Source organism: Erinaceus europaeus, chromosome 1 (assembly GCF_950295315.1).
Source record: "Erinaceus europaeus chromosome 1, mEriEur2.1, whole genome shotgun sequence".
NCBI classification, from domain to species: Eukaryota; Metazoa; Chordata; class Mammalia; order Eulipotyphla; family Erinaceidae; genus Erinaceus; species Erinaceus europaeus.
This window is the reverse complement of record NC_080162.1, coordinates 19,870,659-19,889,843: the sequence shown is the minus strand read 5'-3', so window position 1 is coordinate 19,889,843 and position 19,185 is coordinate 19,870,659. Positions and strand designations below refer to the sequence as shown.

At 40.4% G+C, this 19,185-nt stretch overlaps 1 protein-coding gene across 4 annotated transcripts in view; it reads left to right on the top strand.

Annotated features, from left to right (window-relative positions):
* Positions 1-19,185, top strand: part of RUFY2 (RUN and FYVE domain containing 2) — a 68,710-nt gene that overhangs the window by 26,678 nt on the left and 22,847 nt on the right. For 3 of the 4 annotated variants that reach the window (XM_007524161.3, XM_060195650.1, XM_060195644.1), the window contains exons 8-11: positions 4,911-4,980; positions 7,818-7,919; positions 8,043-8,159; positions 11,243-11,410. In XM_007524161.3, coding sequence (XP_007524223.2) covers positions 4,911-4,980; positions 7,818-7,919; positions 8,043-8,159; positions 11,243-11,410 — 457 coding nt within the window. The remainder of the gene's footprint in view (positions 1-4,910; positions 4,981-7,817; positions 7,920-8,042; positions 8,160-11,242; positions 11,411-19,185) is intronic. The other variant, XM_060195524.1, reaches the window with a different exon arrangement.

The window sequence follows — 19,185 nt, the reverse complement described above, 5'->3', positions numbered from 1 at the left end:
CAGAAAATCAGTAAAGACATAAGGGAGCTAAATGAAGAGATAGATAAACTAGAACTATTGGACATTTTCAGAGTCATTCATCCCAAGAAACTGCAATACACATTTTACTCAAATCCACATGGAATTTTAGTGGTGAGAACTCTGTAGAATTGTACCCCTCTTATCCTATGGTCTTGTCAATATTTCCATTTACTAAAGAAAAATTTTTTAAAAAGAAAGTATCAATGCAAAATGTTAAGTAACCTCTTCAGATTCCAGTTTCCACAGCACTTGCTGAGTCATTGTAAATCATGTGACCAGAATGATACTTCATTTTTTAGCAGGCATATTCAATAGACTCCTGGCATTCAGTGAATGTATTCATAGCTGTGACTAGTTGTTAACGACGACCTCCAAAGGGCCATACAATTTTACTGGCTTGCAAGTTTGCTGAGGCACATTACTATAAGACTGGCATGAATCACAGACTGAGTCATTTCACCATTTGTGGCTGTAGTCAATCATCTGATATAATAACATTATAACCTTCTGACCAGTCACCTTTAGCCAATACTCAGAATGAGTGAACCAAGAACTGCTATTGGGCAACCAGCTATTTTCTGACCACCAGTCTCACCCAAGGTTACTGGGGAAATGCTCTTCTAAATTTTTTTCCACTTGATGAAACTACAGAAGTTAGAAATGCAGGTATATATGACCCATTTCCCATTGCAAGGGAGAGAGAAGACACTAATGTCCAAGAAGACGCTTTTCCCTATTCTTTGAACCCTTATTTGTGACAAATGGCGGCACTGGGAGTCACATCAGATAGATGATTCTAGTAAACTTTACAGAGGTTAAATAAACAATGGGCATACTTTAAAATAATTTGACCACCTTTACTTCATATTAAATAAGGTCAAGAGAAGCTCTAAGAGAAGTCAGAATAATTGAGCTTTTGTTCCTTTTTACTTTGGCATAAATCAAAGTGTGTGTGTGTGTGTGTGTGTGTGTGTAGTTGGGGGCATCATGCATGTGTGATTTCACTGTTCCAGGCTATTTTTTCATTGAAACTGACAAAGAGAGACACCGCAGCACCTTCCATCAGGTAGTAAGGTTCAAACCCGGGTTGTGTACATGGCAAGGCACATTTTCTACCTGGTAAGTTATCTCTCTGGCACACAAATAAATGAAGTGCATAAAATAACTCATCTCTAAAAAAAAAAAAAAAAAGAGAAAAGAAGATGCAGATATTAGGCATCATGCAGTAGTATAACTACTATATTGCCCGTAAGTACTGTGTACAATTTTATTTAAATATTTTGGATTAGACTTACACAACCATGAGACTAATCATATGTTAGTTCAGCCAGATAGAGCACAGGACTTGCAGTCTGAAGGCTCCAGAGGCTGCAAATACGTGCTATTTCTCACCATCAGGATACTTTGGTATTATTTCTGAAAAACCCAAGTTACTGACTTATGGAAGATTTTATATATATATTTAGGTGTTTTATTTTTGAGAGAGCTGCAGAGAGAGACACACACACAGAGAGAAACACCAGAGCAGTGCTCAGCTCTGGCTTCTGGTGGTGCAGGGAATCAAACCTAGGACTTTGGAGCCTCAGGCATGAGAGTCTGTATAACCATTATGCTATCTCCCCTGCCCTGGAAGACTATATATATATATTTATAAAAAGGAAACTAACTAAACCATAGGATAAGAGGGGTACAACTTCACACAGTTCCCACCACCAGAACTCTGTATTCCATCCCCTCCCCTGGTAGCTTTCCTATTCTTTATCCCTCTGGGAGTATGGATCCAAGGTCATTGTGGGATGCAGAAGGTGGAAGGTCTGGCTTCTGTAATTGCTTCCCTGCTGAACATGGGCTTTGACAGGTTGATCCACACTCCCATCCTGTCTTTCTCTTTCCCTAGTGGGGAAGGGCTCTGGGGAAGAGGAGCTCCAGGACACATTGGTGAGGTTGTCTGTCCAGGGAAGTCTGGTCAGCATCATGCTAGCATCTGGAACCTGGTAGTTGAAAATAGAGTTAACATATAAAGCCAACCAAATTGTTGACTAATCATGGAGTTAAAGGTTGGAATAGTGCAGATGAAGAGTTGGGGGGCCTTCCATTTTATAGATAGCTAGGCTGGTAGGCATATTTTAGTTAAATTCCAAAGGGCCTGTGGCCCCTTTTTTTTTTTTCTTGCCTGAGCCTGCAATCTAATATGCAGGTGGATCCTAATTATTATCTGGGGAGGTGATGTCATAGCTGGAAAAAGGACCAGAAAGCTGGATCAGGGAAGAGAGTAGCTCCCAAATATGGGAAAGGGGTATAAATATTGTTGACTGTAAACCCCATTGGTTTGATCTGATCTGGGGTCCATATTCAGCTTAGGAGCCTATGTGACCTCTGCATCCCTGTAGATCTGAGCTCACATTCTGTGGTCATGAGTAGGAACATTCCAGGCTGCCCCAATATTAGGACCCATCTTCCTCAGGTGTAGCATAGAGTATATTGTCCATCCTCCCTTCAGAGGATGGAACATTCTCTACCATTGTTGATCCAAGTTGAGGGCAAGGTCCTATGGGGGCCCACAAAGGTGTCTATTTTGTTGTTTCTGATAGAGATGACCAGTAATAATGGAGAGAGGGATTTATTCGAGGTCTAGGCCCATCATGTCTGGTTTGGGAATCTCAGGACTCCCCGACTAGGGCCCCAGCCTGATAGTGATTCCCCGAATAGGTCCCCAACTGATGGGGTAGCCTGATAGTGACTAAAGAGTCATCATTAAAGTATGCCAGTCTCTTGCCCTTATTCAGCTTTTGCAGTCCTTGCTTTAATGAAGTTAGCTTTGGAGTGAGTGAGAGAACTGTAATACAAAGTAGGTGAGGAGGGTACCTAAGTCTTAAGTAGACACTATTTCATTATGAACTTTTTACTGACTCACTACAGACTACTGTGTATTTTTGCTTTCAGGTATATATTTTGCCCTAATTTATGGATACATGTGAACATATGCTCTATCTCATGGGACCTGGTCTATATCTAGGTTTTGGGATTTTGTTAGGAAGTGAACCTCCTGGAATGGAATTTGAGAATACTATGAAAGGAAGGAACGGTCTCACCTGAGTAATGAGGGTGAAGGGTTGACATTCCATGCCTGACGTCTCTGGACACAGTCTGAAGTGAAGCCTGCTGGGGTGGTACTCCTTGCGTTGATTAGGTTGGGATCAGTGATGCAATATCATTTGGTATGAATTGAAAGAAGCAGGAGAGTGAGCCCCACCCTAGAGGTTCCTGGACTGGGGGAAATATAGGCTCTAAAGGGGAGTCGGGCTGTAGCGCAGCGGGTTAAGCGCAGGTGGCGCAAAGCACAAGGACCGGCATAAGGATCCTGGTTTGAACCCCGGCTCCCCACCTGTAGGGGAGTCGCTTCACAGGCGATGAAGCAGGTCTGCAGGTGTCTATCTTTCTCTCCTCCTCTTTGTCTTCCCCTCCTCTCTCCATTTCTCTCTGTCCTATCCAACAACGACAACAACAACAATAACTACAACAATGAAACAACAAGGGTAACAAAAGGGAATAAATAAATAAAATAAATATTAAAATATATATATATATAGGCTCTAAAGAGGAAGTGGGAGGATCCTGCTGTCTTAGGGTTTAAGAAGACAATAGATAGTTATTACTATAGTCACATTATTTGGCGATTGGGTTGATTTTGAAATATCCCTTTGTTAGGACTTGCTGTATCATACACAGCATCACCATAATTTATGTCCTTTGACATTATTTGCATGTAGCTGTGCCACCGGTTGCTTCTGTTCTCCCTGGTCTAGGCTTTTAAGAGAGGCAACCTATCAAAGACTCAGCCTTTGTATTAAGACTCAGTCTGTGCTTTAAAAAATTTGAGACATTCAATTTTTCTCCTCTCATATTAACTAAATAGTGGTTTATTTGACTACAAATTGATAGGAGTGTACATAAACACCATTCCCACCACGAAAAGACTGTGTCACAACCCCCTCCCATGAAGCTGCACATACACCCTCAGCCTCCACCCAGGGTTTTTACTTTGGTGCCCTACTCCGTATATTTTTAAAGATTTAATATGGATGGAAAATATTCTTATTTTACTAGTTAAGCTAAGGTGTCAATACTTCTTTCTGAAGCTTATATTTAAATATTTTGTATTTGTTATATGAGTTTTGGTGCTATTCACCAGTTGATCACACCCATACCAAGGTCAAGGACCCAGGGTTGAGTCCCCAGTCCCCACCTGCAGAGGGGAAGCTTCACGAGCAGTGAAGCAGTCCTACAGGTCTGTCTTATCTATCTCCATTTCTCTCTTTCTTTTCCTCTCAATTTCTCTGTCTTATCAAGTAAAATAAAAAATAAAAAATTATTTTAAAGAGAAATGTTGGGGCCGGGTGGTGGTGCACCTAGTTAAGTGCACATAATACTAAGCACAAAGAGCTATGCCAGGACCCAGGTTCAAGGTCCCGCTCCCCACCTGCAGGAGGAGTGGATGCTTCATGAGAGGTGAAGCAGGTCTGCAGGGGTCTATCTCCCCATCCCTTTCAGTTTCTCTCTGTTCTGTCCAATAATACAAGAACGGAAAAAAAAAAAAAAGGTGGTGGGGGGGATGGCCACTGGGAGCCCAGGTGGGTTCGTAGTGCTGGCACCAAGCTCCAACAATAATTCTGGAAGGAAAAAAGAAAAAGAGGGAAAAAAAATTGTTTTGTTAGTGCTTATTACTATCCTAACCTCATTAAATTATTCAACTAAATGAAATATCCTATGCTCAAAAATTCTGACAAGGCAGTTGGTTTATGTTAGTCAACATAATGAATCCTGCATGTCACAATTTTCTTGCCTTTGTGTCATTTCTTGAATGAGTTTCTTTTCTTTATTAATTTCAGCAGCACAGTCAGCAGTCTTCATTCAAGAGTTGATTCATTAGAAAAATCAAATACTAAGCTGATTGAAGAGGTATTGTTATGTGCCCTATCAATAATTATCTTTCATGGACCTAGTAGTCGTGATTTTTTTTTAATGTGAATGTATAAGGTACACACATACATTTTCTTTTTTTTTTAATATTTATTTATTCCCTTTTGTTGCCCTTGTTTTAATTGTCGTAGTTATAATTGTTGTTGTTATTGATGTTGTCACTGTTAGATAGGACAGAGAGAAATGGAGAGAGGAGGGGAAGACAGAGAGTGGGAGAGCAAGATAGAGACCTGCAGACCTGCTTCACCGCTTGTGAAGTGACTTCCCTGCAGGTGGGGAGCCAGGGACTCAAACCGGGATCCTTAAGCCGGTCCTTGCGCTTTGCACCATGTGCACTTAACCTGCTGCGCTACGGCCCAACTCCCCACACATAACATTTTCATTATTATGTTAGGATGTGCTTCAGGTTGTTGTAATTGATGAGCATAAGTTCTATAGAAATTCTTGGGCCAATTCTCAGGTGAGACTGTATGAGACATTGCATTTGAAGCATTCATTATTTATAAAGAATGAGCCCCCCCCGTCCAAATTAAACCCATACAAATTCATCTGTAGATAAGTAAACTTTGATTCTCATTTTAAGACCTAGATAACTTTGTATTTAGCTAGTGAGTCATCTGTTGTTGGAAATCCTTGTTAAAATGATAATGTTCTTGTTCTGCTTTTTAGCTTATTTTTCTTTATAAATGTGACTTCATGGTCATGAGCTTTTTTTTTTTCTGTAGCTTCTCAAAGCAAAATGTATCCCATGTGGTCTGATTTCCTGTATTGTGAAGGTTGTCTAATGGTCCCAGGATCAGAAGTTTATCTTTTTTATATTACTTTTGTAAAGTTGCTGTTTAGATTTTTCTTAAATCTAACTATAGAATTGGTCAGGGAAAGAGCATAACAGTTTATGCAGCAGACTCTCATGCCTGAGGCCTCAGAGGTCCCTAAATCAGTCTCCATACTACCATAAGTCAGAGCTGAGAGATCCCCTGGTAAATAAATCATAAATACCATAGAATTATTGTTTTCTATTCAGAATGATTTAGGCTAGAGGAAGAAACTTGTTATTAGTGTTAAGTATCTTTCTATATTATGTAAAATGCTTCATTCTTTTTCTAAAACTTTAGTTTTATTTATTTAGAGAAAGAGAGAAAGAGGAGAGGAGAGGAGAGGCGAGGAACAGGAGCACTGCTCAGCTTATGGTGGTGCTGGGGATTGAACCTGGTAGCTCAGAGCCTCAAGCAGGAGTGTCTTTTGCATAATTATCATGCCATCTCCCCTGCCCAAAATACTTTTTTTTTTTTAGAAGAACTAGCCTAATTTTTCTTTTCTTTTTCTCTTTTTTAAATTTATTATTATCTTTATTGGATAGAGACAGCCAGAAATTGAGAGGGTAGTGGGAGATAGAAATGGAGAGAGACAGAAAGACACCTGCAGCACTTGCAGTTTTCCCCCTGCGGGTGGGGACCGGGGGCTCGAACCCAGGTCCTTGCACATTGTAATAATATGTGCTCAACCAGGTGTGCCACCACCCGGTAGCCTAATTTTTCCAAACCAGAAACTGCATGATGACTGGTATGACTCCATCTTCATTTTGATAGTTGAATTTTTGGTTGGGACCATGAGAGAGAGTTATTCACCAGCTTGCTTCTTCTTGACCTTGGGTATACTGTGAAGTTCAAGTTGTATCCCTGACAGAATGGTCATAAACTTACTTGAAAATTCACGTTGGGGCAGAATGTCTGGTTTTCTTTTCCTCTTTTCATCCTTGGTCCTAGAGCCGTGCCTCTTAGTCATTCATAGCTTTACTTATCTGTGTACTTCATGAGAGATAGAGAGAGAAACATGAGTACACAAAGAACTCACTACCAGGTAGTTCTACTCTTTTTCACCCTCATATTTGCCAAGAGTGAAGCCCTGGGCCTCTGCATGCAAGGCAGACTAGACGCCCTGCTGCCGAGCTAGTGCCTTGGCCACTGGTGGCTAATGCCAGTGATGGCAGGTGTCTCACATTTCTGGTGATCATTCAGTGCTCTAGATGGGGAATCCTGTTTGATATCATGAATGCCTATCTTACACTTCCAGTTATAGCAAAAGTTGCTCATTTTGTAGATGTTTGTGTCTTTTAATCTTATTGTTTCATTCATAATTCTCTATGTATTTAGACAGTTTTCTTTTGAGGATATATTGTAAATCAGATAAGCATAATTTAAAAATATATTAATTATTTTTTAAATTAGAGAGAGAGGAGCCAGAGTACTGCTCAATTCTGGATTATGGTTATACTGGGGATTAAACCTGGGACCTTAGAGCCTCAGGTATGATGTTTAAATTAGCTTGATGTGTTTTAGCTAACAAAAAGAAATGGAAGAGAGAAGAGTATAAAAATAAATGAAAGTACAATTCTTAAGGTTATATCTTGAGAGGCCGGGTCATGGCACACCTGGTTGAACACACATGTTATAGTGTGCCAGGACCCAGGTTCTCCACCTGCAGGGGGAAAGCTTCACAAGTGGTGAAACACGGCTGCAGGTGTCTCTCTGTCTCTCACCCTCTCTATCCCTCCCTTCCCTCTCTGACTTTTCCTCTCTATCACTCTCTTCGCTCTCGATTTCTGGCTGTCTCTATCCAATAAATGAAGATAATAAAAAAAAAGATTGATATCTTGGTATAGTAAAATGTAGCTTTATTAGAAAAATTTCTGTAAATATGAGAGATACTGATTTTAGGATTTTATTTTTTACTGTTTATAGCTATGAACATAAGCTATAAAGCACATATAAGTAAATTTTTAAAAATACTTTTCTTTCCCTTTTCATGATATTTAGCTAGCAATTGCAAAGAATAACATCATCAAGCTCCAAGAAGAAAATCATCAATTACGAAGTGAAAATAAATTGATTTTAATGAAAACACAGCAACAACTAGAGGTAAGTTTAGACTGATTGCAAAAAGTATTGTGTCAGAAATTGCCACTTTTTGGACTTTTGAAAAAATTAGGTTTTTCTGTGATGTATTACTAGTGGAATAGAATATTTATGTTTTGTATGTAGGTTACCAAAGTAGATGTGGAAACTGAGCTTCAGACATATAAGCATTCTCGACAGGGGCTGGATGAAATGTACAGTGAAGCCAGGCGGCAACTTCGAGATGAGTCTCAGCTACGACAGGTAGGTGGGTGGGTTACATCAGAATTAAAAACTACCGTTAAACCGGTATCACTGATCAGCTGGGTGGGTTATATCAGAATTAAAAAATTATCGTTAAACCGGTATCACTGATCAGCTGGGTGGGTTACATCAGAATTAAATTACCGTTAAACCGGTATCACTGATCTTTTAGCTTTATCTTCCTTGGTATATGACAGTAAATTTAACCCTTTTAATTTTTTCAATGTCTATTAAAAGTTCCTACTATATCAGTGATTTTCCTTTCTTTTTTAAATATTTATTTATTCCCTATTGTCCTTGTTTTGTTGTTTTATTGTTGTAGTTATTATTATTGTCATTGTTGGATAGGACAGAGAGAAATGGAGAGAGATGGGGAAGACGGGGAGAGATAGACAGGCACCTGCAGACCTGCTTCACAGCTTGTTGATGCAGCTGCCCTGCAGGTGGGGAGCCGGGGCTCGAACCGGGATCCTTACACTGGTCCTTGAGCTTAAGCCGCTGTGCTACTGCCTGACTCCCCTTTGTTTTCTTTTTTTTTCTCATTAAATTTTTTTAAATATTTATTTTATTTATAAAAAGGAAACACTGACCACCCCATCAGCTGGGGTCCTATTCGGGGAGTCCTGAGATTCCCAAACAAACATGTTGGGCCTAGAACTCGAATAAATCCCTCTCTCTATTGTTACCGGCCATTCCTATCAGGAACAACACAATAGATTGTTGTTGTTGTTGTTACTATTATTGTTGTTGTTATTGCTGTCGTTGTTGGATAGGACAGAGAGAAATGGAGAGAGGAGGGGAAGACAGAGACGGGGAGAGAAAGACAGACCTGCAGACCTGCTTCACCGCCTGTGAGCAACGCCCCTGCATGTGGGGAGTTGGGGCTCTAACCAGGATCCTTTAGCCAGTCCTTGCACTTCACACCACTTTTTCCTTTTTGTTGTTGTTGTTATTGCTGTCATTGTTGTTGGATAGGACAGAGAGAAATGGAGAGAGATGGGGAAGACAGAGAGGGGGAGCAAAAGATAGACACCTGCAGACCTGCTTCACTGCTTGTGAAGCGAGCCCCCTGCAGGTGGGGAGTCGGAGGCGCGAACTGGGATCTTTACTCCGGTTCTTGCACTTCGTGCAACGTGCGCTTAACCCGCTGCACCACTGCCTGGCTCCCTTTTAAAACTTTTGTCATAACTAGAACTTTAACAATTCAGATAGAATGTAAGATATGCAGAGAGGGGGGTGGTGGTGGTCCGGGAGGTGGCACAGTGGCTAAGGTACTAAATTATCAAGCATGAGGTCCTGAGTTCAGTCCCTGGCAGCACATGTACCAGAGTGGTATCTGATTCTTTCTCTCTCTCCTCCTATCTTTCTCATAAATAAATAAATAAATAAATAAAATCTTTTTAAAAAAATATTTATTTATTCCCTTTTGTTGCCCTTGTTGTTTTATTGTTGTGGTTATTATTGTTATTGCTGTCATTTTTGTTGGATAAAACAGAGAAAAATGGAGAGAGGAAGGGAAGACAGAGAGGGGGAAAGAAAGAGAGACACCTGCAGACCTGCTTCACTGGCTGTGAAGTGACTTCCCTGCAGATGGGGAGCTGGGGGCTCAAACCAGGATCCTTACACTGGTCCTTGCACTTTGCACCACCTGTGCTTAACCTGCTGGGCTACCGCCCACCTCCCATAAATAAAATCTTTAAAAAAAGAGAGAGAATGCATGAGCACCATCCCCAAAGCTATATAATAAAGTTGTATGTTTAAAATAGTCATATAAAATCCATATATATTCAGTTTTCTATTAAATAATAAAATACCTGCAAAGAGTTATAGCTAATGAAAAAAATATATATATTATGAATTATATACAATGTATAGTTGAGCTGACGAAATATAAATATGTATATAACTGCCATTCAGGTAGAGTTGTTTTTTGTTTGTTTGTTTGTTTTTATGTTTTGGTCATCACTATGTTTTCACCTCCCAGAAGTAGGAAAGAGAGAGAGAGAGAGACACGGAGAGAGAGAGGGAAGACACCCACAACATCAAAGCTCCTTCTAGTGCAGTGAGCACCAGGCTCTTGATATATGTCTTTAGTGTTGGGGAATTTCTTTTCCTTTTGATACAAAGCTAAGAGAAATAATGAAAGCTTTGAGATCAAGAAGTTTTTTTTTTAATTATCTTTATTTATTTATTGGATAGAGAGTCGGAAATTGAGAGGCAAGGGGGGAGCTAGAGAGGGCGATAGAAAGAGAGACACTTGCAGCACTGCTTCATCATTTGCAAAGCTTCTCCCTGATTTGTTTCATATTGGAGATAGAGATAGATAGACAGACAGACTGGTAGATAGATATCCAGTAATGAGGGCCAGAGTGTCATGATGGCATAGGAGATGCCAGGATTGAACTTGGAACCTGACATCTGTAAGATCAACACTGTCTACTGTTCCACAGTCTGGGTCTTTAGGCATACAAATATTTATTTCTTGAGCCAGTAGATAATAAGTCATAGAATCTAGAAAATGCCTTCATTTTAAGGAAAATATTCATGTGAAAATTTTGTTTTTAATTTTATAAATTAATAATTGAAATATCACATTATTAAAACAAATTGATAAAACCAGTCATTATCCTCTATACTACCTGGTTAATTCCTCTTTTTATATATTTATTTTTATTTATTCCCTTTTGTTGCCCTTGTTGTTTTATTGTTGTAGTTATTATTGTTGTCATTGTTGTTGGATAGGACAGAGAGAAATGGAGAGAGGAGGGGAAGACAGAGAGAAAGAGAGACACCTGCAGACCTGTTTCACCGCTTGTGAAGCGACACCCCTGCAGGTGGGGAGCCAGGGGCTTGAACCAGGATCTTTATGCAGGTCCTTGTGCTTAGCACCACCTGCACTTAACCCGCTGCGCTACAGCCCGACTCCCCTGGTTAATTCCTTTTAGTGGCACTTACAACTTGAAAGGATTAGCCTACGCACTGAATGAAAGTTTCATTCAGTGAAACTGATGCCACTGACTATTGTGCATCTAACTTTGACATCCTAAAATGGTGTGTGAATTCAGGATATGTTGAAATTTCAGGATGTGGAGAGTGAGCTAGCAGTGCAAGTCAGTATGAAACATGAGACTGAACTTGCCATGAAGTTGCTGGAGAAAGATATTCATGAGAAACAAGACGCTCTGATAGGCCTTCGACAACAACTAGAGGAAGTTAAAGCAATCAACATAGAGATGTATCAGAAGTTGCAGGTAAGTGGTGTTCTTAAAGTCGGGAATTTCTTGTTATATAAAGTGATGATGGATTTGTACAAAGGGATTGGTTTTTAAGAGGTGAGCTTATATTGACTGTGCCATATTGGTAATAAAAATCAGAAGCTTTTTTACTTTTTCTAAATTGGAAACTTAAAAGAGTTGTATTAATAGAAGCTAGACCATTCAGTAGAGAGTGACATGAGGCTCTGGGTTCAAGATATCATACACATGGGGCACGATAGATGGGGTTGTGGAGCTCCATGGATCTTAGAGCAGAGCTATTGTGTCACCTCTCTCTATATATTTATTTTATACTATCTTTCTTTATTTATTGGATAGAGACAGAAATTGAGAGAAGGGGGAGATAGAAAGGAAAAGAGACAGAGAGACACCTTCAGCACTACTTCACCATTCTCAGAGCTTTCCCCCTGCAGTTGGGGACCAGGGGCTCGAACCTGGATCCTTGTGTATTGTAACATGTGCACTAAAAATCAGGTGCACCACCACTCAGCCCACCCCACCCCCCAAATGAAAAAAATTGACCTAGGGAGAACATCTGTAAGTATATGAGGCTCTGGGCTCATTCACTTGTGAAGTAGAAAAAAAGAGTGGCCAGGAAGGCGGTGCAGTGACTAGAGCATTAGACTTGGGAGCAAGAGGTTCAGAGCTTTACCCCTGCTATCACATGTGTTAGAATGATGCTCCCCTTGCTCGCCTTGGCAGCACATAAACTAAATTGGAAGATTAGCATGGCCCCTGCACAAGAATGATGCTCTGGTTCTCTCTTTCTCTTCTTCATGCTAATAAATAATTTTAAAATTAATTTACTTCTAAAATTTGTTCCCTTTTGTTGCCCTTGTTTATGGTCATCGTTGTTGTTATTGCTGTCATTGTTGGATAGGACAGAGAGAAATCCAGAGAGGAGGGGAAGACAGAAAGGGGGAGAGAAAGATAGACACCTGCAGACCTGTGTCACTGCCTGTGAAGCGTAGGCCCTGCAGATGGGGAGCCGGGGGCTCGAACCGGTTTCCTGATGCTGGTCCATGTGCTTTCCACCGTGTGTGCTAAACCCGCTGAACCACCTCCCGGCTCCAGGTAATAAATAATTCTTGGGAGTCGGGCGGTAGCGCAGCGGGTTAAACGCACGTGGCGCAAAGCGCAAGGACCTTTCTCTCTGTCCTAACAGCGACGACATCAACAACAACAATAATAATAACTACAATGACAATGAAAAACAAGAGCAACAAAAAGGGAAAATAAATATTTTAAAAAAATTTTAAATAATTCTTAAGGATTTTATTTATTTATTAATGAGAAAGGAGAGAGAGAGAGAGAGAGAGAGAATCAGATATCACTTTGGTACATGTGCTGCCAGGGATTGAATTTAGGACCTCATGGTTGAGAATCTAATGCTTTATTCACTGTGCCACCTACCCGACCACAATAAATAAACCTTAAGCTGGGGAGAAGCAGAATGGTTATGCCAAAAGACTCTCATCATTCCTGATGCTGCAGACTCTCAGGTTTAGGTCTCCACACCACCAAAAGCCAGAGCTGAGTAGTGCTCTGGTTAAAAAAATAAAATAAATAAAATTTAAAAAATTAAATTAAGGGGGTCAGGCAGTAGCGCAGCAGGTTAAGTGCACGTGGCGCAAAGAGCAAGGACCGGTGTAAGGATCTGGGTTCCAGCCTCCCGCTCTGCACCTGCAGGGGAGTCGCTTCACAGGTCTGCAGGTGTCTTTCTCTCCCCCTCTCTTGTCTTCCCCTCCTCTTTCCATTTCTCTCTCTCCTATCCAACAACGAATGACATCAACAACAACAATAATAACCACAACAAGGCTACAACAACAAGGGCAAATATATATAATAAACATAAAAATTAAATTAAATTTTGAAAAAGAAGAAGTGTAGCGATGAAAAGAGAGGCAAGATTCAACTTCCGGAGGAGGAGCTACGAGCAGCAGATCGCTTTCTCTCCCCTCCTCTCCTCTCCTCTCCTCTCCTCTCCTCTCCTCTCCTCTCCTCTCCTCTCCTCTCCTCTCCCGGATCAACTAGGAATACCAAAGGAGACCACCCGGGACCGAAACAAGACAGGACTAGAATGACCACAGGAACCCAGTAAATCACCGGTGAGTACAAACACGCAACACGCGTGGCTGGTGACAGAGAGGAGAGAGGGGCCTAAGGAGAGATTAAGTGACTGCTAACAGTCCAGCAGTTTATCAGTTGAGACACCACCTCCAGTCTGCTCCACCAAGGGGACAGCTTAAGGGAGGAGAGGACTCCCCAGAGACTCACCAAGTGCAACTCTGAGTCTCCACTGCTACTATCCTCAGAATCTGGAGCAGCGACAGGGAGGGATACCAGGGGACAGAGATCTAACCAGGAAACTCAGGAGAAGACCTATACCTATACCTCGGTGGCATAGCTGAGGGGCTGTGAAAGTCTCTTTGCATAACCACTGGATTATCTCTGCCACACCCTGCTTTATCTCTTGGTCAGCAGTCAGTGATTAAGCTGAAGCCTATTGATAGTTTAAAAGCCCTCAGGCTCCCATAGCCTACAGGAAAGAAAAAAAAAAGAGGGTTTTAAACCACTTAGCTCCAACTCAGAGATTTAAATACTATTGAAACAACTGTTAACTTCTGCCACTGTGAACCCTTTAATTAACTTACTTAGACACAAGTCAATCCAGGCAATAGTGATCAATAATTTGAAAAGTACTTATAAAGGGAACTCATAACATAATATATAAAATGGTTAAAACAACAAGAAGAAATATTGGAGAATCGAACCAGGACAAGAGTCCAGCTAAAAGTCCTCCAGAGGGTGAAGCACAAAATAACGAGTTCAACATCCAAACATTAGCTAAGGAAATAATAACAGGAGTGAGTAAAGAATTTGAAAAAATTATAATCAGAAATACAGGAACAACAAATGAGAATATGGAAGAAAATACTAATTATCTCATGGTTATTAGAGAGCTGAAAGCTGAAATCACTGAGCTAAGAATACAGCTAGCTGAACAAGCTAAAACAGTATCAGAGCAGGGCAACAAAATAGATGAACTCCAGAAAGCAGTAGAGGGCAGAGAGAATAGAATCAATGAGGCTGAAGACAGAATTAGCAAGATTGAGGATGAATTAGAGACAACTAAAAAGTAAGAGATCTCAAAAAGAGATTAAGAGATGCTGAAAACAACAACAGAGTCCTATGGGATGACTTCAAAAGAAACAATATATGCATTATTGGCATACCAGATGAAGAAAGAGAAGGAGAGGAAGAAAGCATTTTCCAGGCCATAATAACTGAAAATTTCTCTAGTCTAGACAACATCAAAGACATAAAGATTCAAGAAGCCCAGAGGATCCCAAACAGAATTAACCGAGACCTAAAGACACCAAGACATATCATACTTAGAATGGAAAGTTATAAGGATAAAGAAAGGATCCTGAAGGCTGCAAGAGAAAAACAAAGAGTCACCTACAAAGGAAAACCCATTAGATTAGCAACAGACTTCTCCATACAAACACTACAGGCCAGAAGAGAATGGCAAGATATCTATCGAGTGCTCAATGAGAAAGGCTTTCAGCCAAGAATATTATATCCTGCTAGACTGTCATTCAGACTAGATGGAGGCATCAAAACCTTCTCAGACAAGCAACAGTTAAAGGAATCAACTATCACCAAGCCTGCCCTGAAAGAAGTTCTGAAAGGTCTCCTATAAACAACCAGACCACCACAAATAGGACATATATCAAAACATTCTAAAACTCTACAAGAATGGCGTTAAAATATCTTCAATCTCTGATATCAATAAATGTCAATGGCCTGAATTCACCTATTAAAAGACACAGAGTAGGAAGATGGATCAGAAAACACAACCCAACAATATGCTGTCTACAGGAAACCCACCTAACTCAACAAGACAAACACAGACTTACTATCATACAAGCCAATGGCCCACAAAAAAGGGCAGGAGCAGCTATTCTCATATCTGACATGATAGACTTTAAAATAGACAAGATTAAAAAAGATAGGAATGGACACTACTTAATGCTCAGAGGATCAGTCAATCAAGAGGACTTAACAGTTATTAACATCTATGCACCCAATGAGAAGCCATCTAAATACATCAAACTTCTACTGAAAGAGCTACAGCAATATATTAACAGTAACACAATCATAGTAGGGGACTTCAACACCCCACTCTCTCAACTTGACAGATCATCCAGGCAGAAAATCAATAAAGACATAAGGGAGCTAAATGAAGAGATAGATAAACTAGAACTATTGGACATTTTCAGAGTCATTCATCCCAAAAAACTGGAATACACATTTTACTCAAATCCACATGGGTCATTCTCAAGGATAGACCATATGTTAGGCCACAAAGACAGCATCAGCCAATTCAAGAGCATTGAAATCATCCCAAGCATCTTCTCAGACCACAGTGGAATTAAACTAACACTTAACAATCAACAAAAGATTAGTAACAGTGCCAAAATGTGGAAGCTCAACAGTACACTTCTTAACAACTTCTGGGTCAAAGAAAGAGGAAATCAAGGAAGAAATCAAAATGTTTCGAGAGTTCAATGAAAATGAAGACGCAAGCTATCAAAATATTTGGGACACAGCTAAAGCAGTCCTAAGAGGGAAGTTCATAGCTATACAAGCACACATTAGGAAACAAGAAAAAGCACAAATAAACAGCCTGATTGCACATCTTAAAGACCTAGAAGAAGAAGAACAAAGGAACCCTAAAGCAACCAGAAGGTCAGAAATCACTAAAGTTAGGGCAGAAATAAATAACATTGAGAATAGGAAAACCATACAAAAGATCAACGAAAGTAAATGTTGGTTCTTCGAAAGAGTAAACAAAATCTACAAACCTTTAGCCAGATTCACAAAACAAAAAAGGGAGAAGACCCAAATAAATCGGATAGTAAATGAAAGAGGAGATATCACAACAGACACTGCAGAAATTCAACATATCATGCGAGGCTTCTATGAACAACTATATGCCACCAAGCTAGAGAACCTGGAAGAAATGGACGGTTTCCTAGATACCTACCAACTTCCTAAACTAAGTAAAGAGGAAGTGGGTAACATGAACAGGCCCATCACAACTAATGAAATTGAAACAGTTATCAAAAATCTCCCCCAAAATAAAAGTCCTGGACCAGATGGTTTTACAGATGAATTCTACAAAACCTTCAAAGAAGAACTAATACCTCTACTTTTAAAAGTCTTCCAGAAGATTGAAGACACTGGAATACTCCGCTCCAGCTTCTATGAAGCCAATATCACCCTGATACCAAAAGCAGACAGGGACACAACCAAAAAAGAAAACTACAGACCACTATCTCTGATGAACATAGATGCGAAAATATTGAACAAAATTCTAGCCGACCAGATACAGCAGTATATCAAAAAGATTGTTCATCATGACCAAGTGGGGTTTATTCCAGGCATGCAAGGTTGGTTTAATATAAGTAAATCAATCAGTGTGATCTACCACATCAACAAAAGCAAGACCAAAAACCACATGGTCATATCAATAGATGCAGATAAAGCCTTTGACAAAATACAACATTCCAGAAAAGAAAACACAAGTAGAACCTGAAATGGAATTGGCGTATTGCACCAAAGTAAAAGACTCTGGGGTGGGTGGGTGGGGAGAATACAGGTCCATGAAGGATGATAAATGACATAGTGGAGGTGGTATTGTTAAATGGGAAACTGGGGAATGTTATGCATGTACAAACTATTGTATTTACTGTTGAATGTAAAACATTAATTCCCCAATAAAGAAATAAATTAAAAAAAAAAAAAAAAAAGGAGAGGCAAGTGACCAGGGAGGTGGCATAGTAAGTAGAGTTCTAGGCTTGCATGCGTGAGGCCCTAGGTTCAGTGCTTATTGCACACTGGTGCTTTGGCTTCTCTCTCTTTCTCTCTCTCTCCCTCCCATTCCCTCTCTCTTGCTCAATAAATAAAGCTAAAAACAAAACAACAAAGATTAACCAAACAGGTGCATGGTGGGTTGACTATAGACTGTTAGACTCTCAAGCATGAAGTCCTGAGTTTCAGCTTGATCCCCAGTATCCCCTGTGTCAGAGTGTTGTTCTGTTTTTCCTTTCTCTCCCTTGCTTCTTCATTAGCAGTTAAATATTTTTTATATATATTTTTATTTACAAAAGGAAACACTGACAAAAACCGTAGGATAAGAGGGGTACAATTCCAAACGATTCCCATCACCAGAACTCCATATCCCATTCCCTCCCCTATAGCTTTTCTATTCTTTTTTTTTTTTAAATTTTTAAAAATTTTTTATTTATGAAAGGATTAGTGAACAAAAACATAAGGTAGGAGGGGTACAACTCCACACAATTCCCACCACCCAATCCCCATAACCCACCCCCTCCCATGGTAGCTTTCCCATTCTCTAGCCCTCTGGGAGCATGGACCCAGGGTCATTGAGGGTTGCAGAAGGTAGAAGGTCTGGCTTCTGTAATTGCTTCCCCACTGAACATGGGCGTTGACTGGTCGGTCCATACTCCCAGTCTGCCTCTCTCTTTCCCTAGTAAGGTGTGTCTCTGGGGAAGCTGAGCTCCAGGACACATTGGTGGGGTCTTCAATCCAGGGAAGCCTAGCCAGCATCCTGGTGGCATCTGGAACCTGGTGATTGAAAACAGAGTTAACATATGAAGCCAAACAATTTGTTGAGCAATCATGGATCCCAAGCTTGGAATAGTGGAGAGGAAGTGTTAGGGAGGTACTCACTGCAAACTCTAGTGTACTTCTGCTTTCAGGTATATATTTTGCAGTAGTTTATGGATACTTTTCTATTCTTTATCCCTCTGGGAGTATGGACCCAGGGTCATTATGGGGTGTAAAAGGTGGAAGGTCTGGCTACTGTAATTGCTTCCCAGCTGAACATGGGTATTGTCGGGTCGATCCATACTCCCAGCCTGTCTCTTTCATTCCCTAGCTGGGTGGGGCTCTGGGGAATCAGAGCTCCAGGACACATTGGTGGAGTCGTCTGCCCAGGGAAGTCTGGTTGGCATCATGGTAGCATCTGGAACCTGGTGGCTGAAAGAAGAGTTAACATATAGAGCCAAACAAATTTTTGACTAATCATAATGAACCTAAAGGTTGGAATAGTGCAGTTGAAGATTTGGGGGTCTCCGTTTTGTATATAGTAATAGGCCTATTTTAGTTATATTTCAAAGGACCTATGACTATACTAGTGTTTTTTTTTTTTTCCTTTTTCTGAGCCTCAGGCATGAAAGTCTCTTTGCATAGCCATTATGTCCCTCTTCTTCTTTTTAATCTTTTCTCCCATTTTTTGGGGGATTAATGTTTTACAGTCACCAGTAAATATAATAGTTTGTACAGACATAACATTTCTCAGTTTTCTGCATAACGGTACAACCCCCACTAGATCCTCTGTCATTTACCCCCTTCCCTTCTTTTCCTTTCTGAGTCACACCTACTGCTTTTGAGTGTCCCCCCCCCCCCATGATGGAGTTGGAATTCAGAGCCCTCTGGCCATCTTCCTTCAACATTTCTCCCCCTCTGGGAGTATGGACCAAAATTATTATTAAATATTTATTCCTTTTTGTTGCCCTTGTTTTTTATTATTGTAGTTATTGTTGTTATTGATGTCGTTGTTGAATAGGACAGAGAGAAATGGAGAGAGGAGCGGAAGACAGAGAGGTAGAGAGAAAGACACCTGCAGACCTGCTTCACCGCTTGTGACCTGCTGACTC